The 21,703-nt window shown below is 44.6% G+C and overlaps 2 protein-coding genes across 13 annotated transcripts in view; one reads left to right on the top strand and one right to left on the bottom strand.

Moving 5' to 3' along the window:
• LOC139549550 (mast/stem cell growth factor receptor kita-like) overlaps positions 1–5,589 on the top strand; it is a 37,315-nt gene extending 31,726 nt beyond the window's left edge. For both annotated transcript variants that reach the window (XM_071360162.1, XM_071360161.1), the window contains 2 exons: positions 440–545; positions 938–5,589. In XM_071360162.1, coding sequence (XP_071216263.1) covers positions 440–545; positions 938–1,087 — 256 coding nt within the window. In that variant the 3' untranslated portion in view covers positions 1,088–5,589. The remainder of the gene's footprint in view (positions 1–439; positions 546–937) is intronic.
• Positions 5,590–7,419: 1,830 nt separating this feature from the next.
• Positions 7,420–21,703, bottom strand: part of LOC139549556 (circadian locomoter output cycles protein kaput-like) — a 39,868-nt gene continuing 25,584 nt past the window's right edge. For 4 of the 11 annotated variants that reach the window (XM_071360175.1, XM_071360177.1, XM_071360178.1 and 1 more), the window contains exons 17-22: positions 18,173–18,331; positions 17,758–17,979; positions 17,173–17,342; positions 16,846–16,975; positions 16,605–16,721; positions 7,420–12,889 (exon numbers count right to left, since the gene is read on the bottom strand). In XM_071360175.1, the coding sequence (XP_071216276.1) occupies positions 12,683–12,889; positions 16,605–16,721; positions 16,846–16,975; positions 17,173–17,342; positions 17,758–17,979; positions 18,173–18,331 (1,005 nt within the window). In that variant the 3' untranslated portion in view covers positions 7,420–12,682. The remainder of the gene's footprint in view (positions 12,890–16,604; positions 16,722–16,845; positions 16,976–17,172; positions 17,343–17,757; positions 17,980–18,172; positions 18,332–21,703) is intronic. The other 7 variants (XM_071360180.1, XM_071360181.1, XR_011669911.1 and 4 more) reach the window with 6 other exon arrangements.

The raw sequence follows: 21,703 nt of genomic DNA, 5'->3' as shown, positions 1-21,703 counted from the left end.
CTGGATAAGAGAGTCTGCTAAATGACTCCCTACTGTCAGTCTCTCTGGATAAGAGCGTCTGCTAAATGACTCCCTACTGTAAGTCTCTCTGGATTAGAGAGTCTGCTAAATGACTCCCTACTGTAAGTCTCTCTGGATAAGAGAGTCTGCTAAATGACTCACTACTAAGTCTCTCTGGATAAGAGAGTCTGCTAAATGACTCCCTACTGTAAGTCTCTCTGGATAAGAGAGTCTACTAAATGACTCACTACTGTAAGTCTCTCTGGATAAGAGAGTCTGCTAAATGACTCCCTACTGTAAGTCTCTCTGGATAAGAGAGTCTACTAAATGACTCACTACTGTAAGTCTCTCTGGATAAGAGAGTCTGCTAAATGACTCACATGTAAATGTATATTTGTGCTTGTTTTGTGACCCCTGTATCTCCTCTCTCTCTGTGTAGTTATGACATGATGTTGTCTTGCTGGAGTGAGGACCCTCTGAAGAGACCTTCCTTTAGGAAACTAGTCGAGAGGACTGAACTAATGCTGTCAGAACACACCAAGAATGTACGTGCTGGAACGGTTCAGCAGTGTTTGTTGAAATGCAGCTTGAATTATCAATATATGTCAATTAAAGTTGTATTGAATTGAAATGGAATCAATAACTTATGGTATAATTATTTTACCAACTACTGCCAGAAAAAAACAAGAATGTAGGTTCATAAATACATGAATAGTTTTTAAATATATATATTTGTTTAGCTTTATATGGATTTATCGATCTACATTTACGTATTAATATAAATGTTCAAATCCTCAATTGTATATTTTGGAATATTTCTGTAATGGTTAATGTAACATGCCTAAGTTCTGTGTTGATGTTTGTCTGTGTGTGTTTGTGTTGTGCTGGTGTGTGTGTGTGTGTGTTGTTTGTTGTGTGTTGATGTGTGTGTGTGCAGGTGTACCTGAACCTGAGCTATGGAGTTGTTCCTCCAGACCAGCAGAGGGCAGCGTCTCACAGACTGAGCTCAGTGAGCAGCACTACGGCCCCGACACAACCACTACTGCTGAATACTGCTGATGTGTTTCTGGACTACGACACTGTCTGAATAATGGACACACACACACACACACCGACCTACTCAGCACCGCCAATGTCTTTCTGGACTATACACACACACACACACACACACACCTACTCAGCACCGCCAATGTCTTTCTGGACTATACACACACACACACACACACCTACCTACTCAGCACCGCCAATGTCTTTCTGGACTATACACACACACACACACACACACACACCTACTCAGCACCGCCAATGTCTTTCTGGACTATACACACACACACACACACACACACCTACTCAGCACCGCCAATGTCTTTCTGGACTATACACACACACACACACCTACCTACTCAGCACCGCCAATGTCTTTCTGGACTATACACACATATACACACACACACACACACACACACACACAATCCCCTCACCCACTCTGTATCTCAGTGTATTGGACTCCATTTCCCTGTATTGATCGGTCTGTGATGTATTTCATGTAGTATGTAACCTTTATTTAACTAGGGCAAGTCAGTTAAGAACAAATTCTTATTTACAATGACGGCCTACCCCGGTTGACGCTGGGCCAATTGTGCGCCGCCATATGGGACTCCCGATCACGGCCGGTTGTGATACAGCCCGGGATTGAACCAGGGTCTGTAGTGATGCCTCTAGCACTGAGATGCAGTGCCTTAAGACCGCTGCGCCACTCGGGAGCATGTAGCATGTAGCATGTAGCTTGTCGTCCATAGACGTTAGTGCTACGGTCAGTAACCAACCTGAGACTCCATTGTGTGTTGTCTCCCCCGATGATGTATTTCCTGTGTCTCCATCATTTGTTTTGAAATGTTATTTAACCTTTACGTTGACAGGGAGTCAGTGCTGAGACCAAGGTCTCTTTTCCAGATGAACCCTGTATAACACCACAATACACAATAAACACATTAACCTACACATTCATATACACAATAAAATACACATTATTACACAAAGAAATACACAAATAGACAAATCACAATCATAAAAATCATATTCTTCAGTGAAAAGGTCTAACAACTGTCTGAAATGCCCTAGAGGCACCAATTCCTCCAATTTTAAAGTGTATTATAGATCCTTCCATATGTAAGTTGAAAGCCAAATTAAAGGCTGATTTACCTAAAAGTCTCTCGACACCAAAGAGAGTCTCCAAAGTGAACGGGTTTGATAACTTGTCATTTTAAATCTTAACGGCGACGCTCGGTAAGTCAAAAAGAAAGTCATAGATGTGATGTACGTGACTTTAAAAAGAGGTCCGGCCAACGTTTCGGTTCAGAATACAGTGACGAGTAATAAAACTCTCCTGTTTATAAAAACGACACCCCGGGGGTTTAAGAGTAGAGGGAGCTGCACTTTGATAAATAGTATCACCATAATCAACAACAGGGTGAAAGGTTGACGACACAATCTGCTTCCTGCTAGACCAGAGAGAAAACATCTGTTTACGTCAAAAAGAGCCCACTTTAAATCATAGTTTCTTAACAAGCTCAGTCGTACGTTTATAAAAAATAAAAAAAACTGATAAATCATTGTAAATCCAAAAGAGTATTTGTATACAAGGCCTCGTCCATCTGAGACAATCTTGCGAGAACTTGAAAACAACAAGTATTTCATTTTGTCTGTGCTAAGCATGCATTTAAAATCGGTAAGGGCTTCCTGAACAACTGCAAACTCGTCCTGTAGCTTTGTCACAGCCATGGCAGCAGTCGGGGGAATTGTATATAATGGTATCACATAGAAGAAATGTAAACAGATTGACCAATATCTTTTATATAAATAGTGAATAGAACAGGTCCTAGTATCGACCCTGGTGGAACACCTTTATGTCCAAAAATATATAAAAATCCCCATTAATCACAATGGCCTGAATTCTGTCACTAAGAAACCAATAACAGGCGTCAGAGCTCAGGCCTTACCGAGGACAACTTATTAAATAGCATGATCAACATGATCAAAGTCTACAAACAAAGCAGCACATTTCAGTGTCTAAAGCATTAACAACGATCGTTAACAACTGAAGTGTTTGCTGTAATAGTGCTATGCCCCAGGCCTAAACCCTGATTGGATGTCCAGGCCTAAACCCTGATTGGATGCCCAGGCCTAAACCCTGATTGGATGCCCAGGCCTAAACCCTGATTGGATGTCCAGGCCTAAACCCTGATTGGATGCCCAGGCCTAAACCCTGATTGGATGCCCAGGCCTAAACCCTGATTGGATGCCCAGGCCTAAACCCTGATTGGATGCCCAGGCCTAAACCCTGATTGGATGTCCAGGCCTAAACCCTGATTGGATGTCCAGGCCTAAACCCTGATTGGATGCCCAGGCCTAAACCCTGATTGGATGCCCAGGCCTAAACCCTGATTGGATGCCCAGGCCTAAACCCAGCATGTAGTAGATATACAGCATGTATATCTACTAACACAGCTGTTAGTTTAAAGAACCAATACGCTGTAGTCTGACTGACACATCTATACAGCATGTATATCTACTAACACAGCTGTTCATATACAGTATACACTATCATCATCAGAACATTTCCCAGGACATAGACATATCTGATATGGGCAGAAAGCTTCAATTCCTGTTAATCTAACTGCACTGTCCAATTTACAGTAGCTATTACAGTGAAATAATACCATGCTATTGTTTGAGGAGAGTTGCACAGTTATGAAATGTATCAATAAACCAATTAGGTACATTTGGGCAGACTTGATAAAACATTTTGAACTGAAATGCAATGATTCATTGGATCAGTCAAAAAAAAATGCACATACACTGCTGCCATCTAGTGGCCAAAATCTAATTTGCACCTAAACTGGAATAATACATTGTGGCCTTTCTCTTGCATTTCAAAGATTATGAAAAAAAACTTATTTAAAAAAAAAAAAAAGCATGTTTTTTTCTTTGTATTATCTTTTACCAGATCTAACGTGTTATATTCTCCTACATTAGTTTCACATTTCCACAAACTTCAAAGTGTTTCCTTTCAAATGGTATCAGGAATATGCATATCCTTGCTTCAGGTCCTGAGCTACAGGCAGTTAGATTTGGGTATGTAATCTTAGGAGAACATTTTTAAAAAGGGTGAGATCCTTAAGAAGTTTTAAAAGCCATTATGTAGGCCTACCATAGAGATAGATAGAGATCTCTAGATGAATAGATGGCATGCTATGCCATCACAGATACAAAGATGAGATCTCTGTCCATCTCTATGAGGCCTACTGACAACTGTCTGTATCTTACCTTGGTAAAGGACCATCTATTATATTGGAGAAGCCATAGAGTAGATGTTCTCTGGTGTCTAGACTAGAGACAGGTTGTAAGAGTAGATGTTCTCTTTGGTAGAGAACTATACAGCCCTCTGGTAGGCCCAACTATACAGCCCTCTGGTAGGCCCAACTATACAGCCCTCTGGTAGGCCCAACTATACAGCCCTCTGGTAGGCCCAACTATACAGCCCTCTGGTAGGCCCAACTATACAGCCCTCTGGTAGGCCCAACTATACAGCCCTCTGGTAGGCCCAACTATACAGCCCTCCGGTAGGCCCAACTATACAGCCCTCCGGTAGGCCCAACTATACAGCCCTCCGGTAGGCCCAACTATACAGCCCTCCGGTAGGCCCAACTATACAGCCCTCCGGTAGGCCCAACTATACAGCCCTCCGGTAGGCCCAACTATACAGCCCTCCGGTAGGCCCAACTATACAGCCCTCCGGTAGGCCCAACTATACAGCCCTCCGGTAGGCCCAACTATACAGCCCTCTGATAGGCCCAACTATACAGCCCTCTGATAGGCCCAACTATACAGCCCTCTGATAGGCCCAACTATACAGCCCTCTGATAGGCCCAACTATACAGCCCTCTGATAGGCCCAACTATACAGCCCTCTGATAGGCCCAACTATACAGCCCTCTGATAGGCCCAACTATACAGCCCTCTGGTAGGCCCAACTATACAGCCCTCTGGTAGGCCCAACTATACAGCCCTCTGGTAGGCCCAACTATACAGCCCTCTGGTAGATCCAACTATACAGCCCTCTGGTAGGCCCAACTATACAGCCCTCTGGTAGGCCCAACTATACAGCCCTCTGGTAGGCCCAACTATACAGCCCTCTGGTAGGCCCAACTATACAGCCCTCTGGTAGGCCCAACTATACAGCCCTCTGGTAGGCCCAACTATACAGCCCTCTGGTAGGCCCAACTATACAGCCCTCTGATAGGGTCGCGGATCATTTCCAATTGGGGGAACTCAGTCGGTGTCTCAACTTACTGTTGAGAGTTCAAATGGTAGAATACATAAGGTGCAATGTGTTTGTGCATCAGCAGTGTTAGTCTTGTTGTCTCAGTCACTGACAGTCACTCAATTAGCCCATGTCTGCAACAAACATAAAAAATACGATTGGTAAATGAGTCTAGCCAGCGATCTAAACTTGTAGTAATTATGGTCTCATTACCGACCGGGGGTCCCCATTAATTTTGTTTGTCACTCTCACTCAGATATTATATTTTTTTAAAAACTGCAAATATTTCTCTCCACCCTACGGCAAACTGTGTGGAATTGCAAGAGGTTAACTCCATGATGTTTTATTTTATGAACGTGGGAACACAGACCAGTGAGCCACTGCGGCCCCTCATGATGAAGTCAGATTTTTTGTAGTGAATACATAGAACCAGGAGAGGCTCTGTCTGGGAAACATAGAACCAGGATAGGATCTGTCTGGGAAACTGGGAAACATAGAACCAGGAGAGGCTCTGTCTGGGAAACATAGAACCAGGATAGGATCTGTCTGGGAAACATAGAACCAGGATAGGATCTGTCTGGGAAACATAGAACCAGGAGAGGCTCTGTCTGGGAAACATAGAACCAGGATAGGATCTGTCTGGGAAACATAGAACCAGGATAGGATCTGTCTGGGAAACATAGAACCAGGAGTAGGCTCTGTCTGGGAAACATAGAACCAGGAGTAGGCTCTGTCTGGGAAACATAGAACCAGGAGTAGGCTCTGTCTGGGAAACATAGAACCAGGAGTAGGCTCTGTCTGGGAAACATAGAACCAGGAGTAGGCTCTGTCTGGGAAACATAGAACCAGGAGTAGGCTCTGTCTGGGAAACATAGAACCAGGAGTAGGCTCTGTCTGGGAAACATAGAACCAGGAGTAGGCTCTGTCTGGGAAACATAGAACCAGGAGTAGGCTCTGTCTGGGAAACATAGAACCAGGAGTAGGCTCTGTCTGGGAAACATAGAACCAGGAGTAGGCTCTGTCTGGGAAACATAGAACCAGGAGTAGGCTCTGTCTGGGAAACATAGAACCAGGAGAGGATCTGTCTGTTTAACATAGAACCAGGAGAGGATCTGTCTGGGAAACAGAACCAGGAGAGGATCTGTCTGGAAACCAACTCTTCATGTGTAAATACATTAACTTTAGCTTTATGTGCTTTTAGGGTTTGTTTTATGTTAATAGTATGTGTGTGCGTTGGTTTTTACAAACACTTTTATGCAGAGAATTTTATGTGATGAATGATGCCATGTAAAAACGTGCTTCTTCTGTAACGGGACCTTGAATGGTTTGGAGGCTGAGGATGTTTTGATACAGTTGGTTGACTTGTAATAAAGAAAGTACTGGAACTATGGTGTGTGTTATGGCATGGTGTGTGTGTTATGGCATGGTGTGTGTGTTATGGCATGGTGTGTGTCAGGTGTGTGTGTTATGGCATGGTGTATGTCAGGTGTGTGTGTTATGGCATGGTGTGTGTCAGGTGTGTGTGTTTTGGCATGGTGTGTGTGTTATGGCATGGTGTGTGTCAGGTGTGTGTGTTATGGCATGGTGTGTGTCAGGTGTGTGTGTGTTGTGGTATGGTGTGTGTGTGTGTGTTGTGTATTGGTGTGTGTGTGTGTTGTGGTATGGTGTGTGTGTGTGTTGTGGTATGTGTGTGGTATGGTTTGGTGTGTGTGTGTTGTGATATGGTGTGTGTGTGTTGTGTATTGGTGTGTGTGTGTTTGTGTTGTGGTATGGTGTGTTGTGTATTGGTGTGTGTGTGTGTTATGGGGTGTGTGTGTGTGTGTGTACACCTGGGTCTCCTCAGGACATACAGTCAGGTCAGGTACAGACAGTGTTCCAGTCTGTGTGTGTTCACCTGGGTCTCCTCAGGACATACAGCCAGGTCAGGTACAGACAGTGTTCCAGTCTGTGTGTGTTCACCTGGGTCTCCTCAGGACATACAGCCAGGTCAGGTACAGACAGTGTTCCAGTCTGTGTGTGTTCCAGTGGAGGCCGTCACTGCTCCTGTAAAGGAAGCCTTGAACAAAATGACAACAAAAACACACAACCAACAATAAATACATTTGTAAAATGGGGTTTTATTTTCATATTGACCGAGGGAGAAAGGGAGGAGGAGGGTTTAGAATACAGGAAACACTATGTTTCCATGTTGCTTTGGGAGAGAGGGAGAACACAGCTGGTGACAGGAAGAGGAGATGCACGCCATTCACACTGCTGGACGTCACCTGGTAAGTGTACAGTAAACTAGTTGGGGTTACCTGGTAAGTGTACATTAAAACTAGTTGAAATTACCTGGTAAGTGTACAGTAAACTAGTTGGGGTTACCTGGTAAGTGTACATTAAAACTAGTGTGATAGGGTGAAATAACAGTTAGTTCTAGAAACCACCACGGTGTGGTGAAATAACAGTTGGGCTTCAGTCTATCAATGGTATTCACATGAATAATACATAACGTCCCATTTCCTGTCGTCACGTTTCTGGTGTCTGTTTTCAAAGCAAAACAAATCCAGCATGTCCACGATGCAGGTGAAGAAACACCGTTCAGGTCCAACATTCAGAACATTCCAAACAGAACTGCTTGGTACATCAGAACAACGGAAGCATAGAATCAGAACATAGAATTTCAGAACTTGATTCTCATATATATATATATTTTTTACCTTTATTTAACTAGGCAAGTCAGTTAAGAACAAATTCTTATTTTCAATGATGGCCTAGGAACAGAGGATTAACTGCCTTGTTCAGGGGCAGAACAACAGATTTTTACCTTGTCAGCTCGGGGGATTCGAACTTGCAACCTTTCGGTTACTAGTCCAACGCTCTAACCACTAGGCTACCTGCCGCCCAACTATAAATGGAACATGATTGAACCATTTCATTACACAGCCTGTTTCTCTTCTACAGCAGAATGGCTACGTCCCACCCTATTCCCTATATAGTGCACTACTTTAGACCAGCTCTGGACAAGTGCAACATATAGGGAATAGGGTGTAATTTGGGACACAGTCAAACAGGGTACCTACGTTAAGTCTTTCCGGTACATTCTCTGGGCTGGGTGTATATCACTGGTGTGGAAACAACACTACAATAACAGTTTAACAGGTGAATTTTTTCAGCAATAAAAAACTCACAAAACACAACAACTAGAAGGACTTGAATTTGCTGAGGGATGTGTGTCAAAAGGGTTGTGGTGTCAAAGTGTGTGTGTGCGAGTGTGAGACACACACTTTGTTATAGCTTCATAGGTAATGGATTCCCCATGAAGCCACCCGTCAAGCATTAATACCTCGGTGTGTAATCCACAGGAACACAGTGGAGGTTGTTGTGACAACGCTCAGTCTCACACTAACATGTATTCACGTTGGGCTGCATCTCTCTCTCATCATCACCGGCACAAACACACAGGAAGATTCTAGAATATTCACTGGTCGTCATCGTTACTGCAACGCATGAACTGATTGGCTGTTCCCGTGTGATACAGGAAGTAGAACAAAACGAAGAGGAGAAATGACCAAATGCATGCGCACACTTTCTCCCTCTCCACTCTGCTCTGCAAGACAAAAACAGAATCACAGACAATCTGGGAAGTCCTTTTTCCAAACAACACATTCCTCCTGTCCAAGGCTTTTACTGTTAGATCTGGCTTCACTGTTACATTACTACCGACCGAACGACTGACCAGACCTGGGCCAAATATCAACTGACGACTGACCAGACCTGGGCCAAATATCAACTGACTACTGACCAGACCTGGGTCAAATATCAACTGACCAGACCTGGGCCAAATATCAACTGACTGACAACTGACCAGACCTGGGTCAAATATCAACTGACTGACAACTGACCAGACCTGGGTCAAATATCAACTGACTGACAACTGACCAGACCTGGGTCAAATATCAACTGACTGACAACTGACCAGACCTGGGTCAAATATCAACTGACTGACAACTGACCAGACCTGGGTCAAATATCAACTGACTGACAACTGACCAGACCTGGGTCAAATATCAACTGACTGACAACTGACCAGACCTGGGTCAAATATCAACTGACTGACAACTGACCAGACCTGGGTCAAATATCAACTGACTGACAACTGACCAGACCTGGGTCAAATATCAACTGACCAGACCTGGGTCAAATATCAACTGACCAGACCTGGGTCAAATATCAACAGACTGACTACTGACCAGACCTGGGTCAAATATCAACTGACCAGACCTGGGTCAAATATCAACAGACTGACTACTGACCAGACCTGGGTCAAATATCAACTGACCAGACCTGGGTCAAATATCAACTGACCAGACCTGGGTCAAATATCAACAGACTGACTACTGACCAGACCTGGGTCAAATATCAACTGACCAGACCTGGGTCAAATATCAACTGACCAGACCTGGGTCAAATATCAACAGACTGACTACTGACCAGACCTGGGTCAAATATCAACTGACCAGACCTGGGTCAAATATCAACAGACTGACTACTGACCAGACCTGGGTCAAATATCAACTGACCAGACCTGGGTCAAATATCAATTGCCTGACAAGACCATTGCTAACTCTTTACATTTCCGTGACGTAATTCTTTTTTTTCATGAGTTGATTTGTTGATTCGTCCCTAATAACCAGAGAAGCAACGCACCAGAAGAATGGTTTGTTATTATCGGTAATTTCCCATCTCCTCCTGACTGACATGTGACGTGTTCTGTCTGCCCTGGAGAGACTGAGCATGTGCAGATGTCAGGTTATGATTGGGCCCCATGTGAGGCCTGTGTATACTGGAGCAGATAGATGCATGTCTGTTGAGTCATTGGCCGATTCTCCAATGGCACCCTAGTCCTAATGTAGTGCACTACTTTAGACCAGAGCCCTATGTCACCCTATTCCCTATATAGTGCACTACTTTAGACCAGAGCCAATAGGAGAGTAGGGTCCCATTTGGGACACAGAGGTTTTATTCCTGAGGGGAGACCATTCAGCAAATTGTGGATCCTTGAATAAGGAAGTTAGTATAAGACACAGGGGGAAACCCACACAATGTAAACACACACATAATGTAAACACACACACACACACAATGTCTAGAGGTAAACACATGGACAAGAACACACACTCGCATACTCTCACACACACACACACACATTCAGATTCAACACAGCTAGGTCTGTAATTTACTGTGTTAGACCTCATTAAGTGTTATAATATCATGGGGGAGATGTAGGTCTGTAAATTACTGTGTTAGACCTCATTAAGTGCTATAATATCATGGGGGAGATATACTGTCTGTAGGTCTGTAAATTACTGTGTTAGACCTCATTAAGTGCTATAATATCATGGGGGAGATGTAGGTCTGTAGGTCTGTAAATTACTGTGTTAGACCTCATTAAGTGCTATAATATCATGGGGGAGATATACTGTCTGTAGGTCTGTAATTTACTGTGTTAGACCTCATTAAGTGCTATAATATCATGGGGTAGATTTACTGTCTGTAGGTCTGTAAATTACTGTGTTAGACCTCATTAAGTGCTATAATATATACTGTCTGTAGGTCTGTAATTTACTGTGTTAGACCTCATTAAGTGTTATAATATCATGGGGTAGATTTACTGTCTGTAGGTCTGTAATTTACTGTGTTAGACCTCATTAAGTGTTATAATATCACGCGCAGGTTAAATATATACTGTCTGTTATGTATAATACGACTCTGTCTTCATTAAAAAATAATCCATTCTATATACATGCAGAACTCTTGATAGAAGGGTCATATACTTCTGGAAATATATATACCTCTTTGTTAAAATATATATATATATATCAACTGACCCTGTGTGGTGTGACTATTGGCACTTGGAATAACTAAACCCGTTACAGATGATCCCAGATCTGTGTGTTGTGTTGTCAAGTTGGTAAAGGAGCACCATTCATATAGAAAATTCAGCAGATCAGTTTTTTCTTCCAAAGCAGCTACGAGTCAGTCATCCGTACGTACGTATGGACGGCCCTAGCTGGAGTCAAACCCACAACCTTAGGGGTTGCAAGTGCCTTGCTCTACAAACTGAGCCAACACAAGACCAAAGTGATCTGGGACCAGGCTAAGTAATATCGCCCACTCCTGGTCTGGTTTAAACTGTATTTACCTGTCTGTCTGTTTGGTCGTCATGATTTGATTGGATCAGACGGGCTTGTTGTTCTGATAAAACGTTTAAAAATGTTGAGTCTAAAAACGACATTTTCCAGCATTCCACTAGAACCCAAGCCCGTCCATTAAACCAACGGTGACACAACATCTTTTTAAAAACGTTTCTCTCTCCGGGGGGCCACGTTCCAACACAAATAAAACACACCCTTAACGGAATGACTTTGATAACCGCAGGAAGGGAGGAACGACGGAAACATTTTCTAAAGTGTTGGAACAGGGCCGAAGACCTTTAGGTGGAAGAGAGAGGCGCTCTTCATACTAGCTGAACGTCTGTCACCTCATATCTGACCAGGAACTGACCAGGATCTGACCAGGAAAACACTGAATAAAGTCTTAAGTCATTTTGTCAAAAGTTACTAATAAAAACGTACAGTTATTTACCCATGCAATCATATAAAATACTAATTTCCGTTTTTTTCCCTTGTAGCTATAATGGATATTTACATGTTTTCTTGGTTATGTTACACACGTCTGTACTGTACAGACCCATAGAGTCAGTCCATCACCACAACGTTCCTTTTGGAGTCTCTCGTTACCGTGGCAATGCAGAGTTCTACTGGGTTTCCACGGACACCGAGTTTGTCTCTCCTCCAGCGCACAAACAACAACGCTCCTCCTGGTTGCTATGGGATACAGGGTTCCGATGGTTCCGGTCCATACTATTGTCACCATGGTGATGAGGAGTTCCTTAGGAAGGTGTAATCCAGGTGGGGCCAAACCTCCTCCTGAAGATCTACTGACTGCAGGCTTTTGTTCCGGCCCTGCGCTAACCAACACACCTGATTCAGTCCAGAAGAACATCAAGGTCCTGATGAGCAACTGAATAGGTGTGTTAGAGCAGAGCCGGAGCCAAACCCTGCACAGTTAGTAGCTTTCTAGGGGGAAGGGATGGCCACCCTCACCGTTACCCATAATTCAGTTTGTTATGGCGGAAGATAAGAGGGGGGCAACACAGCAGCTATATTGGTAGGGGCGGTAGGTGGGGGGTTGGGTGACTCCAACACTGTAGTTCCATTAGAAAAACACACAACACAATCCAGGACACCCCTCCACACCTCTGATTGGTTCAGCCTTCAGGTCATAGCGTCTGATTGGACGCCTGGGTCGCCCAGGCCTACTGTGCTTGGCTGCTGGAGCTGTCAGTCCGGTGCGAAGGCGGGCCTTTGGGTTGTTTCTGTGGCTGTGGTTTCAGCTGTAGCCGATGCCTCTGGTTGTGAGACTGTTGTTGTTGTGTTACCTGGGCGAAGGCCTGTTGCTGTTGTTGCATGGGGAACGCTGCCTGGAGGATCAGCTGCTGGTTGCCGTGGAGAAGACGGGTGCCCTGGTTACGGGAAGTAAGAGAATGGATTAGACCGGTATTCTAATTCTATGGTTAGAACTATAGAAGTGACTCTATGACATTATGATTAGAACACTGTGGAATCCCTGAAACTCTAATACACTCCAGGTAGACATTGCCCTTAGTCACAGATCTAGGATCAGGGCAAGACAGATAGCATCCATTCTGCCTCTGTCCCTATTGAACTCTGCCCCCCGGTGGTTACATGTAGGAACTGCTGCTGCTACTGTGCAGTCGGGGTTGTCTGAAATGACACCAGATTCTCTACATAGGGAGACTACTGTTGACTGCTGCTGTTGAAACTAGAGGTTACCTGTTAGAACTGCTGCTGTTGAAACTAGAGGTTACCTGTTAGAACTAGAGGTTACCTGTTAGAACTGCTGCTGTTGAAACTAGAGGTTACCTGTTAGAACTAGAGGTTACCTGTTAGAACTGCTGCTGTTGAAACTAGAGGTTACCTGTTGAAACTAGAGGTTACCTGTTGAAACTAGAGGTTACCTGTTGAAACTAGAGGTTACCTGTTAGAACTAGAGGTTACCTGTTAGAACTGCTGCTGTTGAAACTAGAGGTTACCTGTTAGAACTAGAGGTTACCTGTTAGAACTAGAGGTTACCTGTTAGAACTAGAGGTTACCTGTTGAAACTAGAGGTTACCTGTTAGAACTGCTGCTGTTGAAACTAGAGGTTACCTGTTAGAACTAGAGGTTACCTGTTAGAACTGCTGCTGTTGAAACTAGAGGTTACCTGTTGAAACTAGAGGTTACCTGTTGAAACTAGAGGTTACCTGTTGAAACTAGAGGTTACCTGTTGAAACTAGAGGTTACCTGTTGAAACTAGATGTTACCTGTTGAAACTAGAGGTTACCTGTTGAAACTAGAGGTTACCTGTTGAAACTAGAGGTTACCTGTTGAAACTAGATGTTACCTGTTGAAACTAGAGGTTACCTGTTGAAACTAGAGGTTACCTGTTGAAACTAGAGGTTACCTGTTAGAACTAGAGGTTACCTGTTGAAACTAGAGGTTACCTGTTGAAACTAGAGGTTACCTGTTGAAACTAGAGGTTACCTGTTGAAACTAGAGGTTACCTGTTGAAACTAGAGGTTACCTGTTGAAACTAGAGGTTACCTGTTGAAACTAGAGGTTACCTGTTAGAACTGCTGCTGTTGAGACTAGAGGTTACCTGTTAGAACTGATGCTGTTGAAACTAGAGGTTACCTGTTGAAACTAGAGGTTACCTGTTGAAACTAGAGGTTACCTGTTGAAACTAGAGGTTACCTGTTAGTTAGAACTACTGCTGTTGAAACTAGAGGTTACCTGTTAGAACTGATGCTGTTGAAACTAGAGGTTACCTGTTAGAACTGATGCTGTTGAAACTAGAGGTTACCTGTTGAAACTAGAGGTTACCTGTTAGAACTGATGCTGTTGAAACTAGAGGTTACCTGTTGAAACTAGAGGTTACCTGTTAGAACTGATGCTGTTGAAACTAGAGGTTACCTGTTGAAACTAGAGGTTACCTGTTAGAACTGATGCTGTTGAAACTAGAGGTTAACTGTTCGAACTGATGCTGTTGAAACTAGAGGTTACCTGTTGAAACTGATGCTGTTGAAACTAGAGGTTACCTGTTGAAACTAGAGGTTACCTGTTAGAACTGATGCTGTTGAAACTAGAGGTTACCTGTTGAAACTAGAGGTTACCTGTTAGAACTGATGCTGTTGAAACTAGAGGTTACCTGTTAGAACTGATGCTGTTGAAACTAGAGGTTACCTGTTAGAACTGCTGCTGTTGAAACTAGAGGTTACCTGTTGAAACTAGAGGTTACCTGTTGAAACTAGAGGTTACCTGTTAGAACTAGAGGTTACCTGTTAGAACTGCTGCTGTTGAAACTAGAGGTTACCTGTTGAAACTAGAGGTTACCTGTTAGAACTGCTGCTGTTGAAACTAGAGGTTACCTGTTGAAACTAGAGGTTACCTGTTAGAACTACTGCTGTTGAAACTAGAGGTTACCTGTTGAAACTAGAGGTTACCTGTTAGAACTAGAGGTTACCTGTTAGAACTAGAGGTTACCTGTTGAAACTAGAGGTTACCTGTTAGAACTGATGCTGTTGAAACTAGAGGTTACCTGTTGAAACTAGAGGTTACCTGTACGAACTGATGCTGTTGAAACTAGAGGTTACCTGTACGAACTGCTGCTGTTGAAACTAGAGGTTACCTGTATGAACTGCTGCTGTTGAAACTAGAGGTTACCTGTTGAAACTAGAGGTTACCTGTTGAAACTAGAGGTTACCTGTTAGAACTGATGCTGTTGAAACTAGAGGTTACCTGTTGAAACTAGAGGTTACCTGTTGAAACTAGAGGTTACCTGTTGAAACTAGATGTTACCTGTTGAAACTAGAGGTTACCTGTTAGAACTACTGCTGTTGAAACTAGAGGTTACCTGTTGAAACTAGATGTTACCTGTTGAAACTAGAGGTTACCTGTTAGAACTACTGCTGTTGAAACTAGAGGTTACCTGTTGAAACTAGAGGTTACCTGTTAGAACTACTGCTGTTGAAACTAGAGGTTACCTGTTGAAACTAGAGGTTACCTGTTGAAACTAGAGATTACCTGTTGAAACTAGAGGTTACCTGTTGAAACTAGAGGTTACCTGTTAGAACTGCTGCTGTTGAAACTAGAGGTTACCTGTTGAAACTAGAGGTTACCTGTTGAAACTAGAGGTTACCTGTTAGAACTGATGCTGTTGAAACTAGAGGTTACCTGTTGAAACTAGAGGTTACCTGTTAGAACTGATGCTGTTGAAACTAGAGGTTACCTGTTAGAACTGATGCTGTTGAAACTAGAGGTTACCTGTTGAAACTAGAGGTTACCTGTTAGAACTGATGCTGTTGAAACTAGAGGTTACCTGTTGAAACTAGAGGTTACCTGTTAGAACTGATGCTGTTGAAACTAGAGGTTACCTGTTGAAACTAGAGGTTACCTGTTAGAACTGATGCTGTTGAAACTAGAGGTTACCTGTTGAAACTAGAGGTTACCTGTACGAACTGATGCTGTTGAAACTAGAGGTTACCTGTACGAACTGCTGCTGTTGAAACTAGAGGTTACCTGTTGAAACTAGAGGTTACCTGTTGAAACTAGAGGTTACCTGTTAGAACTAGAGGTTACCTGTTAGAACTGATGCTGTTGAAACTAGAGGTTACCTGTACGAACTGATGCTGTTGAAACTAGAGGTTACCTGTACGAACTGCTGCTGTTGAAACTAGAGGTTACCTGTACGAACTGCTGCTGTTGAAACTAGAGGTTACCTGTTGAAACTAGAGGTTACCTGTTAGAACTGATGCTGTTGAAACTAGAGGTTACTTGTTAGAACTGATGCTGTTGAAACTAGAGGTTACCTGTTGAAACTAGAGGTTACCTGTTGAAACTAGAGGTTACCTGTTGAAACTAGAGGTTACCTGTTAGAACTGATGCTGTTGAAACTAGAGGTTACCTGTACGAACTGCTGCTGTTGAAACTAGAGGTTACCTGTTGAAACTAGAGGTTACCTGTACGAACTGCTGCTGTTGAAACTAGAGGTTACCTGTTGAAACTAGAGGTTACCTGTACGAACTGCTGCTGTTGAAACTAGAGGTTACCTGTTAGAACTGCTGCTGTTGAAACTAGAGGTTACCTGTACGAACTGCTGCTGTTGAAACTAGAGGTTACCTGTACGAACTGCTGCGCCCCCTGTTGGTTACTCTGTGCCACTACAGCCGTCTGTGTCTGGCTGTCAGGCTGGTTCTGTTGGGGCTGGGCTGCCTGGAGGGTCAGAGTCTGACCTCCCTGATAGGAGAGAGGTAGGGTTAGGGTGACAGTGTGTGTATACATGTATATGTGTGTGTGTGTGTGTGTGTGTGTGTGTGTGTGTGTGTGTGTATGTGTGTATGTGTGTATGTGTGTGTGTTACCTGCTGCCCTCCGAAGGGGTTGTAAGCGATGACTGGTTGTCCCATGAACATAGAGGTCGGCACCATAACCGTTCCACATGCCATGGGAGCTGTCACTAACTTAGTCACCAACTGCTGGCCCGCCGGAAACCTGGAGAGAGAGGAGACCTGTTCAATATGTAATCAGTGTGTGTGTGTGTGTGTGTGTGTGTGTGTGTGTGTGTGTGTGTGTGCCTCAGTATGGGTGCGTGTGTGTGTGTGTCTGCCTCAGTGTGTGTGTGTGTGTGTGTGTGTCTGCCTCAGTGTGTGTGTGTGTGTGTGTGTGTGTGTGTGTGTGTGTTTACATACTGTATCTGAGTGTTGTCTTGTGTGAAGGTGGCTACAGCCTGTTGTGTGTTGTTCTGTGGTAGACTGGTACTGATCTGTAGTAGGTTGGGCTGGCCAGGCTGGGACATGATCATGTTATAGACAGGCTGTTGTTGCTGCTGCTGCTGCTGCTGTTGACGCTGCTGCTGGACCTAGAGGGAGACACAGGGCGGACAGAGATGATGTCAGACACAGCAGGTTCGCACAAAGATGATGTCATTGATAAGACAGGTCTAACACCGTGGCTGTTCAGCTACATCTATTACCATGGTGATTATATTACAGAACTTAACAAAACATAACATAACAACTAAATAACATAACAACTAAATAACATAACAACTAAATAACATAACTAAATAAAATACTACTGAATAACATAACATATAATACACAGAAGATACCATAACATTTAAAAACCCACCCAACATAATGTTTCATAGAGATAATATGAACATAACTGAATAAAATACTACTAAATAACATATAACACACAGAAGATACCATAACATAAAAAACCCACCCAACATAATGTTTCATAGAGATAATATGAACATAACAACATACCAGTGATTGGCTGAATACCTGAGCGAGAGAGTTGTTTTGCTGCAGTTGGAGGTTCTGTTGAGGGGGAGGCGTCTGCTGCTGCTGAATGGTGAGCTGACTTCCTGTATGGGCGGGGTTTAGGACAGTCTGCTGCACCTGATTGGTCAGAACTGCTCCCTGTGGCACCACCCCCACCTGAGGCAGCTGGACATTCAACGCTCCGGCCGGCTGCTGCACGAACATCTATCACCACGGAAACAACAGTTGTCAATCGTACAGGTCTCAGTGTGCGTGTTTATTTCTGTGTGTGTCTGTGCAGATCTGTCTGTCTGTGGATATATCCTACCTGTATGGCTGGAGGCTGTGCTCTGTGTAGCTGGTCCTATATGGGGTCAATATATCTCCTACCTGTACAGGGTGAATATATATCTCCTACCTGTATGGCTGGGGGCTGTACTCTGTGTAGTTGGTCCTGTATGGCTCTGAGTTCATCCTGCTGTCTCTGGATGTTGGCCTGAATCAGCCTGGTCCTCTGCTCTAGCTGGTCCTTTAGGTGCTGCATAACATTCACCTGGGCTGAGAACTCTAGCACCGGCTTGGGGTTGGAGGGGGGAGTAACGGGGGAAGAGAGAGAGGGAAACAGAGGGAGAAAGATTGTTCCCACCATGTTATATGACCAGCAAGCAGCGTCAGGCTACAAAATGTTCTGCTGTCTGACATACTAGTACTGAATGGCTGGAGGGAGGTTCTGATGTCTGACATACTAGTACTGAATGGCTGGAGGGAGGTTCTGCTGTCTGACATACTAGTACTGAATGGCTGGAGGGGGGTTCTGATGTCTGAATGGCTGGAGGGAGGTTCTGATGTCTGAATGGCTGGAGGGAGGTTCTGCTGTCTGACATACTAGTACGGAATGGCTGGAGGGAGGTTCTGCTGTCTAACATACTAGTACTGAATGGTTGGAGGGAGGTTCTGATGTCTGAATGGCTGGAGGGAGGTTCTGCTGTCTAACATACTAGTACTGAATGGCTGGAGGGAGGTTCTGCTGTCTAACATACTAGTACTGAATGGCTGGAGGGAGGTTCTGCTGTCTGAATGGCTGGAGGGAGGTTCTGCTGTCTGACATACTAGTACTGAATGGCTGGAGGGAGGTTCTGCTGTCTGACATACTAGTACTGAATGGTTGGAGGGAGGTTCTGATGTCTGACATACTAGTACTGAATGGCTGGAGGGAGGTTCTGCTGTCTGAATGGCTGTAGGGAGGTTCTGATGTCTGACATACTAGTACTGAATGGCTGGAGGGAGGTTCTGATGTCTGACATACTAGTACTGAATGGCTGGAGGGAGGTTCTGCTGTCTGACATACTAGTACTGAATGGCTGGAGGGAGGTTCTGCTGTCTGAATGGCTGGAGGGAGGTTCTGATGTCTGACATACTAGTACTGAATGGCTATATGGAGGTTCTGCTGTCTGACATACTAGTACTGAATGGCTGGAGGGAGGTTCTGCTGTCTGACATACTAGTACTGAATGGCTGGAGGGAGGTTCTGCTGTCTAACATACTAGTACTGAATGGTTGGAGGGAGGTTCTGATGTCTGAATGGCTGGAGGGAGGTTCTGCTGTCTGGCATACTAGTACTGAATGGCTGGAGGGAGGTTCTGCTGTCTGACATACTGGTACTGAATGGCTGTAGGGAGGTTCTGCTGTCTGACATACTAGTACTGAATGGCTGGAGGGAGGTTCTGCTGTCTGAATGGCTGGAGGGAGGTTCTGATGTCTGACTACTAGTACTGAATGGCTGGAGGGAGGTTCTGCTGTCTGACATACTAGTACTGAATGGCTGTAGGGAGGTTCTGCTGTCTGACATACTGGTACTGAATGGCTGGAGGGAGGTTCTGATGTCTGAATGGCTGGAGGGAGGTTCTGCTGTCTGACATACTAGTACTGAATGGCTGGAGGGAGGTTCTGCTGTCTGAATGGCTGGAGGGAGATTCTGCTGTCTGACATACTAGTACTGAATGGTTGGAGGGAGGTTCTGATGTCTGACATACTAGTACTGAATGGCTGGAGGGAGGTTCTGATGTCTGACATACTAGTACTGAATGGCTGGAGGGAGGTTCTGCTGTCTGACATACTAGTACTGAATGGCTGGAGGGAGGTTCTGATGTCTGAATGGCTGGAGGGAGGTTCTGCTGTCTGAATGGCTGGAGGGAGGTTCTGATGTCTGACTACTAGTACTGAATGGCTGGAGGGAGGTTCTGCTGTCTGACATACTAGTACTGAATGGCTGGAGGGAGGTTCTGCTGTCTGACATACTAGTACTGAATGGTTGGAGGGAGGTTCTGATGTCTGAATGGCTGGAGGGAGGTTCTGCTGTCTGGCATACTAGTACTGAATGGCTGGAGGGAGGTTCTGCTGTCTGGCATACTAGTACTGAATGGCTGGAGGGAGGTTCTGCTGTCTGACATACTGGTACTGAATGGCTGTAGGGAGGTTCTGCTGTCTGACATACTAGTACTGAATGGCTGGAGGGAGGTTCTGCTGTCTGAATGGCTGGAGGGAGGTTCTGATGTCTGACTACTAGTACTGAATGGCTGGAGGGAGGTTCTGCTGTCTGACATACTGGTACTGAATGGCTGGAGGGAGGTTCTGATGTCTGACATAATAGTACTGAATGGCTGGAGGGAGGTTCTGATGTCTGAATGGCTGGAGGGAGGTTCTGCTGTCTGACATACTAGTACTGAATGGCTGGAGGGAGGTTCTGATGTCTGACATACTAGTACTGAATGGCTGGAGGGAGGTTCTGATGTCTGAATGGCTGGAGGGAGGTTCTGATGTCTGAATGGCTGGAGGGAGGTTCTGCTGTCTGAATGGCTGGAGGGAGGTTCTGATGTCTGACATACTAGTACTGAATGGCTGGAGGGAGCTTCTGCTGTCTGACATACTAGTACTGAATGGCTGGAGGGAGGTTCTGCTGTCTGACATACTAGTACTGAATGGCTGGAGGGAGGTTCTGCTGTCTGACATACTAGTACTGAATGGCTGGAGGGAGGTTCTGCTGTCTGACATACTAGTACTGAATGGCTGGAGGGAGGTTCTGCTGTCTGAATGGCTGGAGGGAGGTTCTGCTGTCTGACATACTAGTACTGAATGGCTGGAGGGAGGTTCTGATGTCTGACATACTAGTACTGAATGGCTGGAGGGAGGTTCTGATGTCTGACATACTAGTACTGAATGGCTGGAGGGAGGTTCTGCTGTCTGACATACTAGTACTGAATGGCTGGAGGGAGGTTCTGATGTCTGAATGGCTGGAGGGAGGTTCTGATGTCTGACATACTAGTACTGAATGGCTGGAGGGAGGTTCTGATGTCTGACATACTAGTACTGAATGGCTGGAGGGAGGTTCTGCTGTCTAACATACTGGTACTGAATGGCTGTAGGGAGGTTCTGCTGTCTGACATACTAGTACTGAATGGCTGTAGGGAGGTTCTGCTGTCTGAATGGCTGGAGGGAGGTTCTGCTGTCTGACATACTAGTACTGAATGGCTGGAGGGAGGTTCTGCTGTCTGACATACTAGTACTGAATGGCTGGAGGGAGGTTCTGATGTCTGACATACTAGTACTGAATGGCTGGAGGGAGGTTCTGCTGTCTGACATACTAGTACTGAATGGTTGGAGGGAGGTTCTGATGTCTGAATGGCTGGAGGGAGGTTCTGATGTCTGAATGGCTGGAGGGAGGTTCTGCTGTCTGACATACTAGTACTGAATGGCTGGAGGGAGGTTCTGATGTCTGAATGGCTGGAGGGAGGTTCTGCTGTCTGACATACTAGTACTGAATGGCTGGAGGATCGTCACACTTAAGTTATGTCCCAAATAAGCACCCTATTCACAATTTAGTACACTACTTTTCACCAGGCTCCATAGGGCTAAGTCAAAAGTAGTGCACTATACAGGGAAAAGGGTTCCA

The sequence above is a fragment of the Salvelinus alpinus genome, chromosome 22, assembly GCF_045679555.1.
Source record: "Salvelinus alpinus chromosome 22, SLU_Salpinus.1, whole genome shotgun sequence".
Lineage (NCBI taxonomy): Eukaryota > Metazoa > Chordata > Actinopteri > Salmoniformes > Salmonidae > Salvelinus > Salvelinus alpinus.
The sequence above is the reverse complement of the archived record's forward strand: the minus strand, read 5'-3'. Positions and strand labels throughout refer to the sequence as shown.